We start from the raw sequence: 22,795 nt of genomic DNA, 5'->3' as shown, positions 1-22,795 counted from the left end.
AAAAATATCTCAGTTTTGTTACACCCTCCAGACTCCATGCTGAATAAATACTCCCTGGCATTTATGGGGTGAGGTTTTGAAGACATCTTGAGGACCTCTTGGTGTAGAACAAAACATGAATGCAGGCCTACATGTAAGGGTGGAAACAGCAATCTTTGGAAGAACAGCACTGGAGCACAGTCCACACATCCTCTTGTCCCTGCTCACATTCGACATGGTATTCCCAAAGAAGTCCATGGCACATAGTGATGAAGTAATTAGCAAATACTAACAGACCTGGGAGCACTTCCTTTCCTCCCACACTCCGTAGTTTTCTGGACCTGCTAAACAAGAGAACTGCTTCCCATGGAGGGAACATTGTAAATGCTGTCTACTGGAAAAAGTATAGCAACACCAGGAGCTGCCCTGGGCTCTGGATGGAGAACCGAATCAGGCAAAATGCACTAGATTGGCTGCTGCCTACTTGACTGACAAAGTTCCACACTGCTGACTACTGTATCTTGGCAAAAATAAAAAAGTGTTACAGCAAACAAGTTACTTTAAATAGTCCATCAAGAGGAAAGGGGGATACGTTTCAGGCTTCCTGTCTGAGCAACTTGGAACCTGGAAATTATCAGAAGAGAATGAAAGCATCCTGTGAACAACAAAATGTGAAAGAGTGAGACAGAATGATTTATGGAGCTGACACTGAAATAAAAACAAATAACAACAGCTTGACATAGCAACAGCTGAAAGGGAAAGACAAAACAATAATCAGCTTCTTTGTGCGAATGCTGTTTAAAATATTTTTCAGGCTTTTACTGGTATTTATGCTGGACTATAAATACAAGAGTAGTTTCAATTTTCTACTTGAATACAGTTAAATTGATGTGTAAGTACGCAGAAACAGAGCACAGGATTGTTTGATTGTGCTTCCTAGATTTAATTTCTGGACTAGAGAAGTATCTGATCCCTTGGCTAAAATTTTTATTCCAAACACATCCAGACATTTCTCTGGAGAAGCAAAACTTTCAGCAAAGTCTCCTCTTTGATTTATCTTACTAGCATCACACGGCTGTGAAATAAAGTTGTAGACATGCTGACAGCAACGAGTAGAAGTAGAGTGGGGGCTCTCCCTCTGACACAGCGATCAGCTGGTCAAATGGCACAGAGGAGGAGAAAAACAGGCTAGTAAGAAACACTTTTTAGTCCAGAAACAATCTTCTGCCATATTAAGATGGCACATGCCCATTTCTAACTTGACCTTTGCACTTGCAGCTATTTTAAGCAGATTCTAACCAGGTTTAATTAATAACTACTTATCATTCACACGCTTTAAAAGACATAACATCAAGTAACTGAAGGACTGAAGAAATTAAGTGCAGTGAAAGTAGTAAAGGCTTGCCAGTAAAATGTAAACAACAACAAAAAAACAACAACAAAAAACAACAATTAGCACCGTACCGTACCAAGAAATGAGAGAAGGCTTTTCTCTTCTTCTGTGCTGCTATCCAGCCATTCGGCCACATCGCCAGGAGAAAGAAGACTCATTCTCCAGCCAGAAAACTTTTCCATACAGAACTCAGTAAGTGAACGAAGCAGGGTAGGAAGGGTGGGGAGGAGCGGATGGTCTTGGGATTCCAGTACTCCAGTTGTTGGCTACACTGACAACACGAGAGCGTGATCCTGCCCTGCTCTCTCAGCCCTACATCTGACAGCCCATCCTGACACAGCAGGCATGGGTGGGAGCACAAAGTGAGATCTGTACTTCTTGTCCCTTTGTGTCAGGTTTCAGTCCAAGCAGGAACAGAAAGAAGGCAAAAAAGGGGAGCAGGGGAAACCAAGGTCTGAAAATCCAAAAGAGGTTGCAGGTTATGATGGAAACAGTTTAAATAAAAAGAAGAAACAGATCTCAGAGCTCAAGAAGCTCAAACAAGTAAGTGAAATCGCTCATCAGCTAAGTGTAATATATCCCTGCCATCCCTTAGAGTGTTGGCTTTGTTTGTAGGCTCAGGCTTTATGCTTTATGCCAAAAGAAAAAACAAAGCTCAGAGGCAATTTAAATACCCTCCTCACTCCCAAAGAGCCTGCATTCCCCTGTTTGCAACCCCCTTCGTGCTCCAGCTATTATAACAGCATCCCAGCCTTTCTTACAATGAATTTGTTCATGCAATGGCAGGTTGATCAATCTGTGAATAGGAAGCTCCCACCCCTCCCTCTCCCCTCCTCCTGCATGGCGGCGGCATTGATCGGCAATAATGGAATCTGCCTCTGCCTGCCAGCAGCAGCATTACAGGGACCCGCTCCTCTTCCTCAGCAGCAGGCAGCCCCGCGGCGCTTCAGCCTCGGCTGCAACAGAGCAAAATAAGGAAGAGGTAAGGGAGAGCAGCGCTCACGGGGGCTCGAAGAAGTCATCAGTGCTAATGGTCGATTTGTTTTTTTTGAGCGAGAGAGAAATGGAAAATAATTCTGCTCTGTCTAGACAGCGGGCTTGCTCTGCACGGCTCTGCAACGAGGACTTGTCATTGTGACTTTCTGAAGGGTCACATTTAATTGTACAGGATTTATAGCACTTGATTTATTCTACACAAAAGAGCATTTTACAGGTTTACACATGCAGGAGCAGAGACGGATCGTGTAAGTGAGGGACTCCCGGGCCCCACAAATCAAAATTGCCTTTGTCCTCAGGGGATGGAGCTGATGCTCCGATCAAACTGCACTCTTTAAAGAGACAGCCGCCTTTTGTTCACCATTTTCTGAACCTGTCCTGATTTTAAATAATTTATACACATGCCAATCGCTATTACAAACTAGGACGCTTGCTGACCACTGACTAAAAGCCAAGGCAAAACAACAACAAAAAGCCATTAGATCAGCAAAGCGGAGAATTAGATCCCAACCAACAAACCGGGGGAAAAAAAGACAGCTATCAAGTCCCAGCAGGGAAGAAAATTCCAATTACTTAAGACAAACTGTAGCAAAGTACTGTTTGTGCAGGAGGGATATTTTCATAAAACACCTGCCAAGCAGGGCTGATGCTCTACAGAATTCACAATTAACGAGGGAACATGGGACAGGGCAGTTGCGGAGGGAGATACCCAGCAGCACACAGGACTCGGCTGAGCAGTCCTCCCCCTGTTCCCACTGATGAAGTACATACCCCACCCTATGAACAGAGGAATTAAAAAAATAAAATATTGTCTGCATAATCTAAAAGACAGATAGAAAGACATCAGATATGCTTTTCCATCTATGCAAACACCAGCTTTTTCTTTTTCTTTTTTTTTTTTTTTTTGACAAAATGAGCTTTTCCAACAAATTTTCGCCGCGTGCAGAGGAGGATTACATTTTGTCCAACTTCTACAAGTAGGATCTTCTTTGCATTAAGAATAGGCAAACTGATGACGTAAATCTACTTGCAGTAAGAATGGAATTAAATACAACTTTTCGAGAAAGGATTAGGTAGCTATTTTTCGCTATCCAGCTGGTCAATATGAAACAAAAATATTTATCTCCTTCCTTTTAGTTTTCTGGGAAACAGATATGGTGCTCCAGAATACCTGACGACCCTTCTATTAAAACCGGCTTAATTCACAGTATTATCTACCGATTTCATAAATAACAGGTTCTAGGGAAACCAAAGTTAAGAGTATTGATTTCCCATGAACGCTTCTCATCCCCATGAATTTTCTGTCCTTTCTAGGAGTACAGATTGTGTACAAATTCTGTTTTCCTCCACAGCTGTCTCACCTTTTGTATCATGATTCAGCTTTATGAAATCCTTTCAATATATTATAGAGGTCATGTTAACAGGGGAAGTATATTAAATGCTGTAAGAAAATGGAGGCATAAGATTTCAGACAGTAGCATTACCTGGGAACTGAGATGGCATCTAAGTTTTCCACATGCAGAACCCTTGCTCTCCTGTGGCATTCACCTCCCTGGGGCAACACATGGGGATAAAGTCATGATTACAGTCATCTAACCTGACTGGCTTGAAACGCCTCTAGAACATCGCCCAGTGACTCTCCTCCATGTGCTGCATTATTTCTAGTTGAGCAAAGGCACATCTTCCAGGAAAAAGGACATCTGATTTTAACAGACACTGCAGAGAGGTAACAAGGCAGTCCGTTCCCCTTCCCTACGCTGTTCCAATGGTTAACTGCACTTGTGGTTAGCAATTTGCTCCCTGTTTCCAAGAAGGAATTTATCTAGCCTCATCTCCTAACCACTGGGCACTGGCTGACATTTGTATGCTTCGGTACTCTCCATTATCAAATTCTGGTATCAGAAATCTCCTCCCTGTTTGCATCCTTTGTGAATGTCTGGTTTCAGACAATCACTTCAAAAATATCTTCAAACTCCTTTGTAGCATTGATTTTCATTTTGAACACTTCTAGGGAAAAAAAACAAGCAACCAACCAAGCAAAAAAACTACCACAATCAAAAAGAAGACCAAACTTGCTCCAGGCCTGGAGGAGGGAAATAGTACTGGTCTCCTATTAAAACTTGCCACAGGCAGAAGAAACACTGTGAATTGCTTCTTAAATTGCTCTTTCTCCACCTTAAAGCTGGTCTTGTGCTCTAGAGCTTACCAAAAGCTTTCAGAAAAGTCCCACTTGAATTTTTCAGGGCAGCCAGGTTTTTAGGTAAGCTGCAAATAAGCAGGAGAGGAATATTCAAAATGTATCTAATATTTTCATGCTGTGAGACCTATCCACTTGCTGAACCACTGCAAACACAGATAGAAACTGTCCTATCAACCAGAACAGAAGTGCCCAAAATGTACAACTATCCTTTGCAGATGACTGAAGCTACAGAAAGATGGGAGAGATCAGCGAAGTAATGCTAAACAAACAGAACAAAACGGGGATGAGCAGCAGCTGCCTTGAGAGACTGCTGTTTTCCAAAATTAGCACTGGTAGCTGTATGGAACAGCAGGTTCTGTCATAAAAAAACTCCTTCAAAGTGTTGGGGTTCACCTCCCTCACCCCTGAGGGTCTTAAGGCAGACGAGCCCACAAGGACAAGAATTAAAGCAAACCCTTATGTTTTCCAATGTCTTATATAAATAAATAATTTAAATCTTGTGCACATCCCCAACTAGTAATTCTTTACATTACCGCCAGCCAACAAGCTTCCGCTCCTTTCTGCACTTGTCAGAAATGTCAGCCTCCTACAGACATGACTTTGAAACCTATGAAACTAAGCAGCTTTGCCATCCCGTGGATTTAAAAATTAGCATTCTTGATAAGTAAAACTACACAGAAGCATGAGAACTCTTTTTTTTTCTACATGAATTTTAGAAAATGATAACTCATAATCTATGCAAATACTAGAGCACAGTTGCCTTCTGATGTGGATGCTTTGTAAGCACAAAGTAGCGACACTATTATAAATCATAATGTATTAATGGTCTCTGCATGAGGCACTTACAAGAAAAGGAAAAATGGATCTTACTTGCACCAGGGATGGACTGACAGGCTGATTGATGGATATTGCTACAGTCAGTAGGTGATTTCTTCACAGCAATATACATTAGACATTGTACACCCAAGTCATTCCTAATAAAACGCTTTACCGTTAGCTTAGGAGCAAAGGAAGACAGGATATTTACGGACCTGAAAAATGAAATCCTCCCTTCAGAGCAGGGGCACAACTGACAGGGAGAGGGCAATTTTTCCCCACAAAAAGCAGGCAGGCAAGGATGTATAAAATAGCTTGCCTGCGGTTGCAGCACTTGTTAATCCACAAGACACGATACACACCTGCTCTTCCATTTCCTGGATCAATGTCATATATACCAGACAACACTATTCACCTCTACACTTGTCCGTTAGGAAATGGGAAAAGTTATTTCAGTCATTTCCCCCAGAAAAATGCCAAGCAGCTATAACTTTTCTATCCTATTCAATGCCATGGAGCAGAACTAGAAAGCTAGCTTTAAAATAAGTTTCCTAGGTATCTAAAAATGTCAGTTCTAGATGCAAAAATGTGCTGTTTCCTGCGTTAAATCATTTTAAGTGCCCATATATAATGAATATCGTATTGTTTTGAGAAGCAGTATTACAATTTAACAGCCTTCTAACCACACGATAATCTAGTTTAAGAGCATCCGGATGGACAAGGCCGAGTCATTCATTTTGCGTTACGGAATCATGGCGAAAGGATTCACAACTATTTGGTGACACAGATAACTTTTTGGCTTCAGCCCCATAAACTACACCAGCCTGTAATACCATGACACAAGCTGGAGGCAGCTGAGCAGACTCACTCTGTTGCAAAGTAAATCAATAGCAGATTTACGTCAGGCACAAGACGATGTGGACAGCCCTGCTGGAGCACAGCAAAGCACACAGGAAGCCCTTTTTATCAGAACTGATGGACACTCAGGTCTCCTTAAACCAGTCCATTCTGCTCTGGAAAGTGAAACCACACTGTTGAACTGCTAGCCCACATGTACACAGTATCATCTAGTATTATATCTTTTGAGATTGCTTAATGAAGTGGTTTTAGTACAGTCAGGGATCGGTAGCACTCGCTCTCAGTAGCTCTCATCCAGCTGAAGGTGACAACCTCTTTGTGCCACACCTCATTGTACCAGGGTGGTAGCCCCTCTTATTTGCAGAGCAAACATCACTAGCCTTCCAAACCCAGCTGAGGTCACAGACATGAACCTAGTGGCTGTTCAGGAGGGAAGCGAAGCACAACATTTCCTAAATAATAACTGCTGGAGCAGCAAGGCAGTGAGGGCAGCGAGAGCCGTTCCTGCTGACAGCCTGTAAAGATAAATAGGAACAGGAAGGCTCAAAATGAAGGTGAACAACACAACAAACCTTGAAGTTCTCTAGTATATAATAACACAGTCAAGAGCTCTCTTGTGTAAGTGACATTTTAAGTAATGTCAGGAAGCTATTTCCACACTTAATTTTGACAAGGGGTTGGAGGCAAACAGGTCAGCAACTGAAATGAGAATTTAAACCGTGAGGGCCTCGCTTTTATAAAGCTCTTCCATGCCCATTTAGCCTGCCAGCAAAATCATCTCCTCTTGGCTGGCTGCTTGTACCTCACCTCGTAGAAACTGAGTGGCAAGCCCCTACCACAACGACACAGCAAACAGCCGGGTACCTAAATCTAACCAGGGACCCTTCCCAGCCGCTTCAGGCAGGTCACTTGGACACAAAGGACGGCAGCTGCCAGCATGGAAGTTGGCTGGGACTTCCCCTGCAACATAAAGATCTGTTTGTCTGCCTGCATGAACCTAACAATGCTACAGAATCTTTTCTGTGATTGCGAGCTATGTTTTAAGGGATTTCCATTTCATTGTTTCACTGGTGTACAGAAACTACGTTGAGTACACACAATAGCTTAGCATCACAGACATGTTTTTCATGTCAAAGAAACAGAGCTGTCAGAAGTCTATGAAGCCACCTGCTAGGGAACTGAATTTCAACCTACTTTTAAAACACCTCTTAAAGGGATGCTTGAGAACAGCAGAAGACTGGAGTGAAGCCATCAGTTGAAGCTCAACGCAGAGCGAGTGAGATACGTACCTGCACCTGCGTCACAGAGGGTGCCCAGCACTGTGGAAGAAAAGAAACGTGGCTCTATCTAGAGGCCAAGCAGGCAGGCGTAGAAGGAACCACCATGCTGTTCACGCATAGCAAGACAAGGATAAAGCCTTAAATGATCTTAAAATAAAAAAATTGGAGTAATTGAAGACTAAGCAAATTACTGTGATTTTGGTTGTTGGGCATGTTAACCCTAAACAAGCCAGTTCCCAAAGTCAGAGCTTGCTAGCACTAGGACAGTTTTACCACGCCAGGGCAAACCATCCTTTTCTTGTTCTCTACTTTCCATGGAAAAATATTTTTCCTGTGTTACAAAACAGTGACCAACCAGAAGCAATCAACAGCTCCGACACAAGTATCTGCCAGGGAGACTGTTGCATTTTCAGAACTTCACTGACAAAGCAACCGCAGTTTTTCGTGGCTTTATTCCCCCCTTCCCTTTCTACACTAACTTAATTACCTTTTTGTACTCCATCCAACTTCAGGTATCTTCAGGATAGCCAAGGATTCGGCTAAGTTACGCTGCTAGCAGTATGGTACTTTGTAAGCATCTATTAATGACTACTCTAAAAACATTAAGCTAATTTCATTCCAAATTAGGGCGAAGACATTATTTACAGAGTCATCCACTCCACAGCGCTTTTCCAAACTGTGAGCCATATGCCTTATGTAAACAGACATCTTGTATTCAAGCCTGAATACATCCAGCTATGTATTTAACAAGCTGTACGTAAAGACTACTTAATATCTGATGCTGGTCTTCATGCGATGACCTTTTCCCCCAAGAATGTGTTTATGAAGAACGCCACCTATATTCTTTCCCTCCCATCAAAAACACTGGGTGTTCAAAAGGAGGAACAGACTCAAAATGTTCTGGAAACACAGAGCTCTGTCTTGGGGGAGTGAGGTGGGTGGAAATACCACAAAGCAAACCAAAGTGAACCCCACCAACACACGCACTTCTCCAGAATTGCTGGTAAGTGGATGCTGTGAAAGCAACAGCTTGAAATGGATCAAGTCTCACGCACTTTAAAAGGGGATTTCTGAGCTAGCATTGTTGCTAGAAATGATATTTAGCACTTTAACACTAAGGCTAGAAGAAAAATTAAGAAGAAAAGAACCTGAGTGATGTCAAACCTTCAAAAATGGATGAACAAGAAGAAAAAGATCAATATTCAGGGTGTGATTCCTGCCACCCACTGAGACCAGTCATATCTCCTGCCTCACAAATCTGAAGATCCAGCCCAAGTACAAGAGATCTTCCATCTTTTAAAGCAGTATAAGAGAAAAATAGGTAGTGATTTTTGAACTTTGATACTGGGAGGACTGAAATCCCTACTGTCTCTTGTGGTATCAGCATTACAGCACTTTTGTGAACAACAATTTCCAAGAAGTCCCGTCTTGAAAGACAAGCACAGCTTAAACATGATCAAGATGAAAGTTAACAAGGATGAACACGATTTCTGCAGAGCTACTGGAAGAAAAATGGTGTTTCGGAAAAAGCTAAAAACAATACATGCTGACAAAACAAACAGAACACCGGCAACACAGCTTCCTTCCTCTCTTATGTCCCTCAGACTTGCATCTCTCAGGTTGTCTACAAAAAATGCACCTTTCTAGGCAATGAAGAGCCAGATGCAGCTCTGCAGGCTGTAATTTCAAGTCTGCCAAGTATTACAAAGAAGGAGGAGGAAATAAAAAAATATTGGGCTTAAACCGTTCAGGTACAGCACCACTGCTATTTTACAGATGATAAAGATTCTTCAGGTTTTATCCATTCTAAATCATTTTAAAGTAGCTGTATCAGAAATACAGATAAGGAGAAGCATCTATAATATGACTGATTTATCAGAAAATATATTGAAATACCATGGGAAAAGTACCTTTCAAATAACTTCTAGTGCTTGTAACGTAATTGGCAGGGACAAGTACGCTATACAGGGTGAGCGATCTGACAAGTTATTACTATCCTCACAGGCACCTACTTTGTCCTTTGCACTTCAGGAGGCTGACTTCCAATGAACTGTCAAAAGGAGAAAACAAGGAGGAGTTTTTTTGAGGAAAAGGACGCCTTGTATTAAACTGTCCTCTGAGTTGCTGTTTGGACAGCAAAGTACTTCCCCATGAATGCAACAGTCAAGGATGGAAAATGAAAACACTTTTTCCTACTCATTGTGCAGGCCAAATACTTTGCACAACTTGCATCTTCAAGTGTTGAATTTTGCCCAAATTCAAAAAGAAAAGCAGATGAAAATAATCAAGACAGTTTTGTTGGACTACTACCTTAATGCTGGTCTGTATATTACTTTCTGACCTACTGCTTATCCTTGGCCATATCCTACTGCTTATACCTTCAAACACAGCAGGGAAGCAGCCGGGAGCCATTTTTCCTATTAATACTATAAATTGCTTGGACATCTATAACAACAACAGAACAGATGAAAAAACAACACAGTGAGGGTTGAGTCTGGGTGTATGTGTTGCTGTTGGGATGTGTGTGTGTGTTACATGACGAGATATGATCAGATAGGTAGAGAACTAGAATTTGGAGAAAAATAAATGGTTTCAGGTGAAAGAGAGCTAAATGTATCTTACCAGTCTGGAAGAGTTTGATGCCAGATGGTTTCAAAGTCTTTTGAGAAGCAATTCAACACAATCAATATATGATACCCCACCTATCATACAACTTTTTAAACTTCTGCTCAGATCATGTAGGAATTGCCACACCATCCCACCAGCGTACAGATTGCTTCCTTTCTTCCTGCAAGCTTTAGTACAAGGTAACATCAGTTTTATGTAGCACTCCCACAACAAGTCCAACTTGCTTGTTTTCAGAACAAACTAAATACCAGCGATTCTTGCAAAGCCGGGTTGAGGGTGCTGTGCCAATAGGGAACTTTACTCCACCCTGAGGTCACCACTTGCGCCTTTTGTATGGCAAGAAACTACAGCTTTGCCAACATCATCAGGTGGGAGGTGAACTCTGCTTGATTGGCACAGACAAATTCATAACAACCTGCGGCTCTAACACCAGGTCATGAGACAGAAAGCCAACAGCCAAAAGCTTTAAGCTTCTAGCAGCCTGAAAGCACACAGCTTGCACTTACCAGGTATGTAGCAGAGAAGGAGCATTCTGAAAATGAGAGGTTATGGCCAGCAATATGATTTCCTACCCTGCCTATGAATCATGTGGTCTCCCTCCCTTTTACTACTCGGTTCCACCTGTGTTTATAGGAATACCATGTTAATCTCTATGCAAGCATCAAAATAGGGCAACTGCCAAAGCCTAAAGTCTTTCCAAACACCAAAGATAAGTAGAAGAAAGGCAGTAAACAGAGTTTGTTTGTATTTTCTTAATCTGCTTCCAAATCAGGGACCAAATTTAGTGGTGAAAGAAGGGAACACAGCACAGGCAAGAAACTCTGGTCTAGGTAACTTTTGTGAGGACATACCAAGTCCTCCATCTTGTGGACAGAGGCTTAATTTCCAACTGACAGTACCTTAAAAGATTCTTCTTGGACACTGGCACGAGTTCCACTGAAGAATATATCCAGCATTTTAGACTGACCTCATGACTTACCAGGACATGGCTTTAAGAAAATTAATGCTGTAAAAGCTGGCATGGGAATCATGCTGTATTTTACAGCATCTGGCACTTTTCCTGTAGCCATTATTCCTGGAATCAAGCAAACACAGAGACAATTGCAGCCTCTATTCTAGAAAAAGGACCTGGCCTTCCTGGTTAGAGTGCAACTGAGCTTGAAAACCTGACTGAAGGCTACTCCCAGAAGCATCAAAATGAACAGGAAAATGAGTACCAAAAAAAAAAACACCAAACCAAACCAAAACAACAACAACAAAAAACAACCACAACCAACCCAACCTTCATTCTCCTCTCTTCTAAGTCAGACTTGCAATTTTGAATGCTTGTGGCTGGTGACACTCAAAGGTTGCCCAGAGGCCTACTGCGAGCAAACACATCAGCGGAGCTGTCTCACGTCTCTGGCAGGCGCCCACGTCCCGCCATTGCCCTGCTAAAATCCCTGCTGAGCTTGCTGCAGGTGCAAGAGAAGAAAAATGCCATGTTGTGTATCATAACAATAGATCCACTGCGTAAGGAGCAGCACTGTTCAGCTGTGTAAGGAAACTCTATGTACACTTGCCATAGCTACTTGTAGATGCCATCATCTGCTCAGATAATCAGCTATTATAGAAGTCCACAACCCAGTTTTTGCAGTTAGGTTTACCATGACAATTCCAGCACCATTCCCCATTAAATCCACAAAGTATACACATATATAGGAAGGCTGCTGACCATTTAACATTTAGAGCCAATTCTGCTGAAACTGTATGCAGTGACTGTAGTTGCATCATTTGCTTGCTGAGTTCTTGTGCAGATCTCCCTCTCTCTCCCTTACTAATAGCAGTCACACAAATATGTAGAAAATTAAGTGGAATGGGATCATTAGTCTCCCTTCTGCCATTGGCCCAGTTTCAAAACTCACCATTATTAGCTCTTGTAAAAAACATTTGTGCTGTCTGATGCCAATTAGCCAACAAATCTAGATAAAAGGAAGTATTCCCTTTGTGGAGAATTAAAGCTTTGAAAAGGTACGTACCTCCACAGGCTAGAAAATGAATCCGTCTCTTGATGCCAGCAAGCCATTTACAAACGCCGTCCATACGCTGTATGTTGCTACATCACATAATTCCCTGACTTTCCTGTTACAGAGTTGATGTGACACTTTCTCCCAGCTATCAGAAAATAGCAATGAGCTGGTCAAGCCTCGGTGTACCAGAACGCCCCTTCCTCCTCCTGCTTATATACAAATGAAGCTGGTTTGTTCCCATGAGCTTTAAATAGCCATGACCGATCTTTCTGACAGAAGTCACTTCAAGTATTCATCAGAATTATGCAGGTTTCCCCTCCCTCTAGATTTCTGGAGACAGAAAGAGCAAGAGCACCCACAGAGTATCAGATAAAGTTAGGCACGAGATGAAGAATTTGCAGGAAGGTAAGCTGCTGCTCACGTCTGCCTTCCAGAAATCCCCAGTACTGTATTTTTGATTCTGCGTTGCATTAACATGTAAATTGTATGAAGAAGCCCGCCCAGAAAGGTGGGAAATTCTAAAGGGTACGTCCTGGCAACCACCCCAAGATCATCTAAATGAAACTTGGAAGGGATTGGGACTGTGCTGCCACGAGTTCAACTAATCAGTTTGCTGAAAGTTTGCTTGTTTTGGGAAGAAACATGTTTGCCCAAAAAAGGCTAAGGCAGAAGGTTTTCATTTTTTGATCATGTAATTCAAAAGCAGCTGCAGAACAACCTCATTGGTTCAGGCTAACAAAAACAGTCTCTCCAAGTTTGCAAATTAGTATTCTCCCTGGTCTACAGAAGAGGAGGAAAATGACTGAGAAAGACTTCATAATCAGTACCTATTAAAGGCTGGTTCTGAGGTAGAAAAAATTTAACTCAGTAGTTTCCATTCTGGTTTCCTTAGGTAACAATCACTGCTTGTGTAGCCACTGAAGAATGTCTCAACGATCTCAAAAGGCACAAAATTTAAATGCTCTCCAGCTTGCTACTACTTATCATCTTAAGACAAAAGCTGCTGCAAAAGTACATTCCATTACTAATGCAACGTGCTTTGTACTGGAAACAAATCCTCTTGTTTTTATGAGCAACCTGTAGTATTCCCTGAACTGCTTTGATTTACCATCGCTTGCTGGAGGACAGGAAGCAAGGTTGGCAATATCACATGCTGAAAACATCACACAGTGCCAGCCGCAAGTAAACAGTGAAATATATTCCCACAGTGTGCCCTTGAAGAATGATGCCTGGCCTAGCCCAGAAATTCAATGTTATATAAAAATGTACACATACTGACTTATGTTAGGCAAGACAAGGCTTTCACCGAGAGGGCGAGAAAGTAAACCTAATGATCTAAGTAGCAATAAACTACATGCTAAACTTGGAAAGCCATTACAAAAACTTCTCTCTCATCTTTGCATCTCAATGAGGTTTGAATACAAACACATCTGAATTCTGTGCTAGCAAGCAGAAAAGTACCAATAATTCACTTTTCCAATGAACAAATTAAATACATGTAAACATGACTTTAAAAAACACTGTACATAAACCTGAACTAATGAAGAAAAAGGTGTACATTCATGTGCAGCAAGGAAAAGCTCAAAAAAAAAAAAAAAGCCTTTAACTTTCTCATTACTTTATACCTAGTCACTTTAAATTTCCAGCAAAACACCTAGGTGCCTCCTACCCAATCCCGCCTCCCCGGAGTATTGCAGCAATACCGTCCCCTATTTGCATGGACAATGTCATGAGGGATCTCACCTGTGAACTGCATTCTGCGGTAATCCCAATGCCTCTACCATGGTCCTGCCACCACGCCAACCAGAAAGTCAGCGCAGCCTCTGCATGCTCCTCTCCGCGCTGTTTTCCCCGCCGCAGACGGTTTGGAATGCAGAAAAGCCAGAGCTGAAGCCCGTCAAGCGCAAGCCTCTCTATTCAGCTCCTTGGCTCCAGTTGAACAATAGCTGCCCTTGGGTTGCTCGCCTCCCTTGCCAGCGCATGGGATGCACGCCGCTCTCCTTGCGAACAGCCACATAATCTCCCTGGGACAGGCAGACACTTCATTTTTCCTGTCCCAAGGGAGGGTGGGGGAGCTGAGCGCCAGCGCAAGCACTCAGGGTGGGGTGGGAGGGGGGGTGTGTGGGCAGGAGGAGACTCCTGTTAAGCAGAAACACGCCCGATGCTGAGAAAAGTCAGGGATTCAGAGCAGCTGACTCAAAGTCTAAAAGCAGCAGCAGGGAAACTTAAGAGGCTGATATCACTGCGTAAACTGTCCGGGCTGCAAGAAGGCAGTCAAGATGAAAACGTGGTTTTGTCAGCTGAACAAGGAACTGTGTCTCTGAATGTGCCTGGCAAAATTCCACTTTATTTGCAGATGTAACCCCACTTTTGCCCTTTAAACAGCTTAGGAAATATGCAGTGCTAAAAAATACCCTGCAGATTCACTTAAAAGAAAACAATGATTTTTTTTCTCTTTGTTTTGTCGTCTCTTTTTTGTTGTTGATGGTGCTGTTTTATTTATTTATTTATTTATTTTTAATTCATAATGTGATTTATGGCGTTGAAAATGAAATGGTTAAGTCTGATACTGCAAGCCTTTTCCCTGAGCTCTTGTTTATTTTAGAAGTGCCAAGAGCTGAACTTCTAGGTGTAACATTGCTTCGAATGAAAAGGCAAAAGCTGTTCTTCAAGACACAGAAGCAGAAACCTGCACATTTTGGTTACTGCTGCCATCATAATGTCTCATACGTTATAATGCCCCTGCTGCAAATAGTGTGTCAAGTTGGATCAATTTAAAAGTCCACGGCTTGATTCCCAACAGATCCCACCTGCCAGTCAGGGACTGGAGCAGACAAGCACACACACAGGAGGAATGCAAAGTTGTTGAGCCTGTTGCTAAACAGGCTAGCATTGCTCCTAAGAGAGCTAAGAGGCTGCGCGCTTGCCCCTACCTTCTCCAGTTGTAGGTGTGCTGGAGGCAGGGGGCAGAGTGATCTGAACTGTTTCTCTCCAACTTTGCCACTTGTTTACAACGTGGTATTTTCCTCCGGTTCAGCCCTTTTCTTCCTCTAATGCCACCCACCTCATTACTCGAGATGAACTTCTGTACTTCTCTTGGGAAACAGCCTCCCACACCCTCACAGTCTTTCCCCTGGAAGAAACAGCAACTTTGGTCACCCTACCCCCTGCCAAAGCTCACGTGAGATATCTGTGTGAAGAGCACAGCACAGGCCTTGGGAAAGAAACTTGCTGAATGTGTGCTTAAACAATACTGACTGCAAAATAAATAATACAAAACTGTAATTGCTCCCTCGCCCTCTAAAGCTAATCACGTAACTACACCCAGGGATCTTGCACAAAGTGCTGGAACAGAACAGCAGCTCAAAATCAGGAGAGAAGAAAAAAAAAAAAAAAAAAAAAAAAAAAGGAAAAAAAAAGATCAACACCAAACCCCCCAAACCTGTCACTGACAGCAGTATAACAAAATAAACAGTCCCTCTAAAGACAAATTAGTTTGACCTGCTGCTTAGAAACATCCAATTACCGCAAACGGTAGGGCAAAACGGTCTCATGATCTCAGCTGATCAAGATTCTGCAAAAAAGCAGTAACCGCTTGTGAACGATTGCCATCTCTTCTCCCTTGCCAGCCCCGCTCCACAAAACAAAGAAATACTACAGTAATTATATAGAACATTTCATTCCAGAGCACTTTACCAACTACATTCACAGCACCACAGAAAAGCATCTCTCTTGAGGGTGGAGCAACATCAGACAATTCATTTATACCACACAGAATGATAGAAGAGATGGAAAAATTAAGGACTGGTATGCTGAAGTTAGCCTGTATATCTCTTCAAAGAGTTCTAACACTTTTATGGGTAAACATTTTTCTTCTCTCTCTCTCTTTTTTTTTTTTTTTTTTTTTAATAACAATAATAAACTCTTTTTTTTTTTTTAAGAAGTTTTTCTGATTACATTTCCAGTTTTTGTTTCTACGTTTTGCTTTTTCATTTCACATCATTCAGGAATTCCCTGTTTTTAAATCAGGTTCAAACACAAGGGTTGAATTTTGGATCCAGCTCCAAAATAAGGCCATAATCTGCCCGCTGGCAAGTAGTTTATAAATAAGCCACTTTTAGTGACTTGGGTAGGTCCATTCTTTGTATTTATTTTTTCTCAACCTTAACATGTCTTGTAGCAGCCTCAAAGAAAAGATTTCTGAAATGCTGAAGGAGCTACCCAACTCAAGCAAATACATCTTCTGAAGACATAGGAAGAGACAGCACATTAGGAAGATTATTAGAAAAAAAAACCACTAAGTTGCACAAGTACTTTGAAGTATTCTAGAAATCTACACAGTTTCAGATATTTGAAATATAATTTATGAAGCCTAGGAATAAAAGTTATTTCCAGAAGACTGCAACACCGGTTAAAGATTATCAGAAAAGACAGCAATAACATTACCTATGCATTGCCATGTGACTTTTGCTCAAATCACCAAATCTTCTGACAAGTGTAGGCTTCTACTTCTCACAAAAACAAAACAAAACAAAACAAAACAACAAAAAAAAAACCTGTTGAATTAGAAGAAGGGAGGTTGCCACCCAATATCTGAAGAAAAACAGCAATTCAAGGAATTAACTCGTTCCTGTCCAGCTTGCTGCTGCTGTTCAAACCTCGTGGGAAGGCAGTGAGGGAACCACACACATTTAAAACTTCTGTCTCCAGAGGCTGCAGCTGAAGAAATGCATTAGCAATGACTGAGCAGAAGCAGTAGAGCAGAAGAGATAAAAGAAAATAACTGAGAATCGGACTTTTTTTAATTAACTTTTAAATGTAAATCAATTTCTTTTAATATAAATCATTTGCAATTAAATGCAAGATGTTGCCTTACGGTCTATCTCCCTGTGATCTATCTGAACTACTTAAATTAGAAACATGTATGGGAACACTCAGCAGAAGATTTTTTAAAATACTGTGTAACATGGGAAGAGATGGGTCAATTTTTCTTAAAAAAAAAACAGTTGTCTGCACTTAGCAAAGTTTCCAATACTTAATTGGTATTTGCACGAAGAACTGAAATTAACTTAAAAATTGAGAAACATTATTAAGTTTTCTAACATGTTAGAGCCCTGCTAATCTGAATAAATGTGCATTATTGCAGTAGGTGCTGATTATAGTTTCTTCATCATCAACAAGTAGTGAATTCACCTCACGTCACTGGGCGTACCTATCGAACGCGTTACCTTCAAAAAGCCTGAGAGAGATGTAATACAACATGGCAACAGCACTTCAGTGCAGATCCCCTTCCTCCCGCAAACATCCCAAATGGCAGCAGCAGGGGGAAAAGCCGCATTTTCCCCACACATGTTCAGAAATAGCACGCGGAGCCCTGGCTCCCTCCCACGCGAACGCATTGGGCAGCGGTTATGAGGCGCAGGCAGTGGGGCCCCGGCCCTGTGAGGAGAGGCCGGGGTGCCCTGCACCGGTCGTAGCCGGTTCTGGCTGGTCGCAGCTGGTTCCAACCAGTTCCATCCAGTCATGGCTGCTTCTGGATGGTCCTGGCCAGTCACGGCTGGTTCCAGTCTGCTCGTTGCAGCTGGTTCTGACAGTCCCTCTGAGGAGAAGGGTTTGGGTGGGCTGCCGGCCGTGTTCAACCCACCACAGCCTGCTTTACCAACGCCAGGAATAAAACACTTCTTCCAAAACTCACAGTCTCTAAAACCCAACAAAAAACATTCCTACAATCCTTCCCATCTGCTTGCTCCTGGGCAGAACTGTTAACACCTCACCCTGGTCACCTCACCATGGTCAAAGGGAGACCGGAGCGCTAACCCAATGGTGGCCATGACAGAGCAGCCACCTGATGCTTCCTTAGGGTTTAGACCCTAAGGAAGACCAGCAATTAGACCAGCAATCCTCACTGTTTAGTGCACGTAAAGTCCTCCCGAGCATCTCCTACAGATGAGGAGTAATAAAAAAAATAAATAAAAAGGTAGCTGGAAAAGCAAAGCACTCATTATTTGCACGGCGCTGATACCTTGGGGTCAGCAAGGTTGGTGACCACTGCTGTAGACATTCCTGCTGTTCTCTTAGCCCAAGCATACCATGTAACAGTGGGGAAAGTCTGTCTGTGAGGAAAAACCTAAATGACTTGAATTTTTAATGGTCTCACTGGTCAGACCTGCACCAAAACTACATGCAACTCTCTGGAAAAAAGAGGTTGCTAGTCAAGCAAATGTTGGCAGTTGAAATGGAAAAAAAAATCACTGGATAATACACAAGATAAAGCAGTCTCAACTGTGCATCGGGAATTATTAGCTTGTAGCCAAAAGCACTTTACTGGACACCGAGCTGAATCTTAATGGGCACTAATCACCACTAGAACTTACAGTCCTCTCCATCTCCAGGGCTTCTCTGGGGAATCAGGGATTTGCTTGCGACATGGAGGTGCCTGCTAGAAGAGTTTATGATGAACTCCAGTGGAGTTCAATAGCCCACTTTTCCTCTGTGGCTTTATTATTTTTCTTTTAAGTAAATTATCTCTCTGCTGTGCTGCTGAGACATCTTTGGTTTAAAGATAAAATCATAGTTATAATTCTTTCCTCCCCTTGTGCTATGAAAGGGCAATCAGTTACAACAGGGTTAGCAGGTTAGCAAAATATGCAGCACACACCTGAATAAGTCTAATTTAATACATAAGCCACCTCATATATTATGCACTTTTTTATTTGTGCAGCTATAAAAGTAGTTTGCCCACAGGAGGTATGTCACTGCCCCAGTGAAGTGTAAACATCACAAGATGGCACAGGAAACACCATAAAATTTGCTTCTTTTATTTATTTTTTAAAAAACTCTACTTGCTTGCTTCCCAGAGGCATTGTGCAGATTAATTAGCTCATCTTCATAGACCATTTTGCAGATGTAAAGTGCTATGTAAGTAAGTACTATTGCTGCCTGATGGAAAAGAAATCTCTTGAGGTCTTGCATGGAAAAACCCAATATATAACTGACAACGGATTTCTTGCCACATTGTAGCCTTCTTAGCAAGCTCTGCCATCTTCACCCAGAACTAATTATAAGGAAGAAAATCCCCCCAAACTTTGCATTCTGGGGCAGCAATACAAACTTCTTCAGCACTGTTTCTGCAGACATACGAACACATTTCAATACCTGCAGGGACACTTCAGCATGGGCAGCTCAGATGTGCAGATGGAGACGTGCCAAAAGCCACAACAGCAACCCTTAATGCCAAAATAAAAATACACAGATTCACAGTTTCCAGTGCTCTAAAAAGAAGATACAGGACAGCTCACTTATTATTACGGTACATTACCAACCAACACTGCCTGTCCATATATGTTTGTTACGAGCAACTCTGATGTAGAGTTACATGAAGAGAGTACATTGGGAAGAGAGGAAGGTAGGAGAAAAGACAGGTTCAGGCCCCCCAGAAACAACACATGAAATAAAAGCAAGGGAAATAGAAGTGGCAGTTCCATTTTTTAAGCTCCATTAATGTAAAAATGTGATGGTTTTACTGGTCTGACTAGTGCACTTACTAAAACTGATCTCTTTCTTTAAGTTCACTGGAAGAATGACTAGAGTAGTCCTCCATAACAACTCCACATTTTCCCCATCTTTTGTACAGGCTTGTGCATCACAGATTTTGTGTTTTGCTTGCTTCAAAGTTTGGACTATAAGAAGATTACAGACACATGAACGCTACAGAAATGGATGAACTTGTAACAATGTGTGCATAGCCAGAGAAAGATAGGGAACTTAAGGCTGTGCCTAGGACAGAAAAATGTGCAACCCTAATGAAATAGTTGTCACAAGCAAGGCATGAGTGTGCTGTAACTACAAGCCCTAACTGCAATGCATGAAGACATACCAGAAGTAGTTCAAGTAACAGCAGCTGTACGAATGTGAGAGCACAGCACTCAGCAGTGGCAGAAGTGGGCTTCACTGTGTGAAGTCAAACTGATTCTCCTGGAGGGCAGATAAGACAGAACCAGCACCAAAAAGGGTGGTAAAGCAGCGATATAGAAGTGTACACACCCCCTGTTCTGTGGAGAGAACTTAGTATATTTAATTTCATACAAACTTAAAGCTAGGTGCATACAATCCGAGTACATAAATATTTGCATTGACAAGTATTGCCATCAGCGCATGCTAAAGCAGTAAACTGATTAGCAACTAGTACTGTAAATAGAAGTCTGAACCAGATTTAATTACAGCAGTGTTTTTTTTTTTAATTACTTTAACAGTTCAAATTAACTGTAGAGAAGACTTCAGATAAGGAAATTCAGGTTGTAGGAAGATAGGTTAATTTTCCATTAAGTGTTAAGTTGGTTGTTACTGAAGGAAAAAGGAACGTATACATGGTTGGGTGAAACGTAATTACTTTTTGCCACAAGATCAAACAACTATAAAAGAGAACCTACAAAATTTAACAATGCACAGTAAGTTCATGCATGACTTAAGGTAGATTTCTCTACGGAATTTCATAAATATTTTTCTTACAAAAGCTAAGGAAAATGATAGCTTCCTTTATAACGAACTGAGGTTTGATTAGAACACACTCAACAAACGTGCCAAATGGTCCAAGAGCTACCATTTCGTAGCAATTAATACATTGCACAACATGCTGTATTTATAAAGTGCTCTTTGTGCTCACACAACAAAACTTTAAAATCTTCTAAAGCAATTTCTTGTGTGTGCTGGAAGTAGCGGGCAGGAACATAAGGGATTTCCAAGAAAAAAAAAACTTAATGGATTGTGTGTCAATACTAGAGAGTTAAGATTATTTGTTCATACCCCTATTAATTTCTGCTCTAAAAAGGTTTAAGAATTGAACAGATAAAACTTGCTTCATGACAAAACTTGGCTTTCAGCACAGATGATCTGTGTCCAAGGGAATAAAGTTTCAGCAGCACTCAGAACAAAACAAAATCCTCTGGCTTCTCTTGGGTTTGACAAGAAGAAAAAGACAGCAGCTTGGCAATTTTCTGTATACAAATAACTCCAATTGCCCAGGGGGAATGTCACTGAGATCTAGGCATCCTGTTTGTTATATCTAGCCTCCCTGGAGTTGGTTTTAATTTCAAGCAGAGTTGTCTAAATTCTTCATCCTTCCGAGGTAGGCAAATTGCACTGTACATAGTCCAAATTTCAGATTACTTCAGGGCTTTTCCCAAAGTTTCCTAACCTCTTTTTGTGGATGCTGAAGATAGCAGGCCACTTTCCACATACCGCGTGCTTCCTCGTGTCACTCACTGGTTGTTTAACAATGCCCAAAAGCAGCTGTATTTTACAGGAGGTTTTTTAAAACGCAACTTGTAGTTTGCATGTATTTGAATTTTGGGATATAACATGGTGGGTAAACAATGTTTTCTGAAGAGGGATGAAATTTTAGAATTTCAATTGATATCAGCATAGATCAGTCCCTGTTAAACTTACCCAGTAGTGACAGCACTAGCAAATTGATCCAATACACCAGAAAGTAAACCAGGCGAAGGATTAAGGCTTTAGCAAACCCTTGCTTGTGCTATTCCATGAAGTGAGGGCTGCAGATCTCACAAAAAAACTCACACAGGAGTTCTGGCAATGCTCTTGGGCTAGGACTGAGGTGCCATGCAACAACAGGGCCGTGTGGCTAAATGTGCACGGTACCCACCTGTGGCATAGGGAAACACAGGCAGCTCTTCGGCCACCAGGGAGCCGTGTCAAGCCACGCAAGTGCAGAATGGTGCTCACTGTACTGCTCTCAGTCACCTTTCAGCTGTTAGGAACCTTTCAAGGTAGATTTTTGACACAAATGGCTTAAAGTTCAAAAAATGAAGAAGATTTTTACATTTAAATTAGCACGGGGTGCTAATTTAAATGTAAAAGCAGACAGTGATAAGTCTGATCCTTTAGGCTCCTGGATCTGTATACAGGAAGATGCGGATCTCTCTCATATGTTTATTTGTGTGTGTATATACAAACATGTTCATGCAAGCACAAATCAGGCAAATCCAAAGAGTTGCAAACAAGTCAGCACAGCCGAATCTATCTTCCCGCCAGGAATAGTGCTGCGGGTGTGCACACAACACGCACATCCTTCCCCTCAGCCTGAGAGCTAAACCCAAAGCCCCTATTCTGCATCCCAGCCATACAAGACAGTTGGCAGGAGATGGTTATTTTGCACATAGTATCACAGTGAAAAAGCAGACAGTGCTATTGGGGAAATTCTTTCATCAAAACACAACACAAATCTGTAAGCCTGAGATACTGGAAGCTAGTAAACTGCATTTCTTCAACCTCACTTTCTAACAGATAGGCTTTATAGGCAGAGTTGGGTTAGGGAAGGTGAAGGGAAAGCCCTCTTTCCAACACACAGTTTTGCTAGAAGTTAGTGTAAATCTGTTATTCCAAAACCCCACGTACTTCTTAAGTAAATCTTTACTGAACATGTAGGGATTGGTGCATTGCAGATTTTTTCATTGACCAGGTCACAAATAATCTCTGTTCTTCCAAAACAGACCGTCTCCCCCCTTTCCCTCCCAAGCAGTAAACCTTTTCAGGTCTTTATCCCACACCTCAGCACACCAGGACTGCACTTATGCAGTGTTCACAAAGTAAGTCTATTTATTTTTTCATCAGAAAGTAT

The 22,795-nt window shown here is 41.8% G+C and overlaps 1 protein-coding gene across 7 annotated transcripts in view; it reads right to left on the bottom strand.

Annotated features, from left to right (window-relative positions):
• Positions 1–22,795, bottom strand: part of RASAL2 (RAS protein activator like 2) — a 141,920-nt gene that overhangs the window by 62,644 nt on the left and 56,481 nt on the right. The window contains exon 1 of one of the 7 annotated variants that reach the window (XM_032192000.1): positions 13,903–14,230. The exons of 4 other annotated variants lie outside the window; for them this stretch is intronic. In XM_032192000.1, the coding sequence (XP_032047891.1) occupies positions 13,903–13,915 (13 nt within the window). In that variant the 5' untranslated portion in view covers positions 13,916–14,230. Of the gene's footprint in view, positions 1–1,448; positions 2,124–12,168; positions 12,585–13,902; positions 14,231–22,795 lie in introns of those variants that run through there. 2 more of the 7 variants (XM_032191998.1, XM_032191997.1) reach the window with 2 other exon arrangements.

This window comes from Aythya fuligula, chromosome 8, assembly GCF_009819795.1.
Source record: "Aythya fuligula isolate bAytFul2 chromosome 8, bAytFul2.pri, whole genome shotgun sequence".
Taxonomy (NCBI): domain Eukaryota; kingdom Metazoa; phylum Chordata; class Aves; order Anseriformes; family Anatidae; genus Aythya; species Aythya fuligula.
The sequence above is the reverse complement of the archived record's forward strand: the minus strand, read 5'-3'. Positions and strand labels throughout refer to the sequence as shown.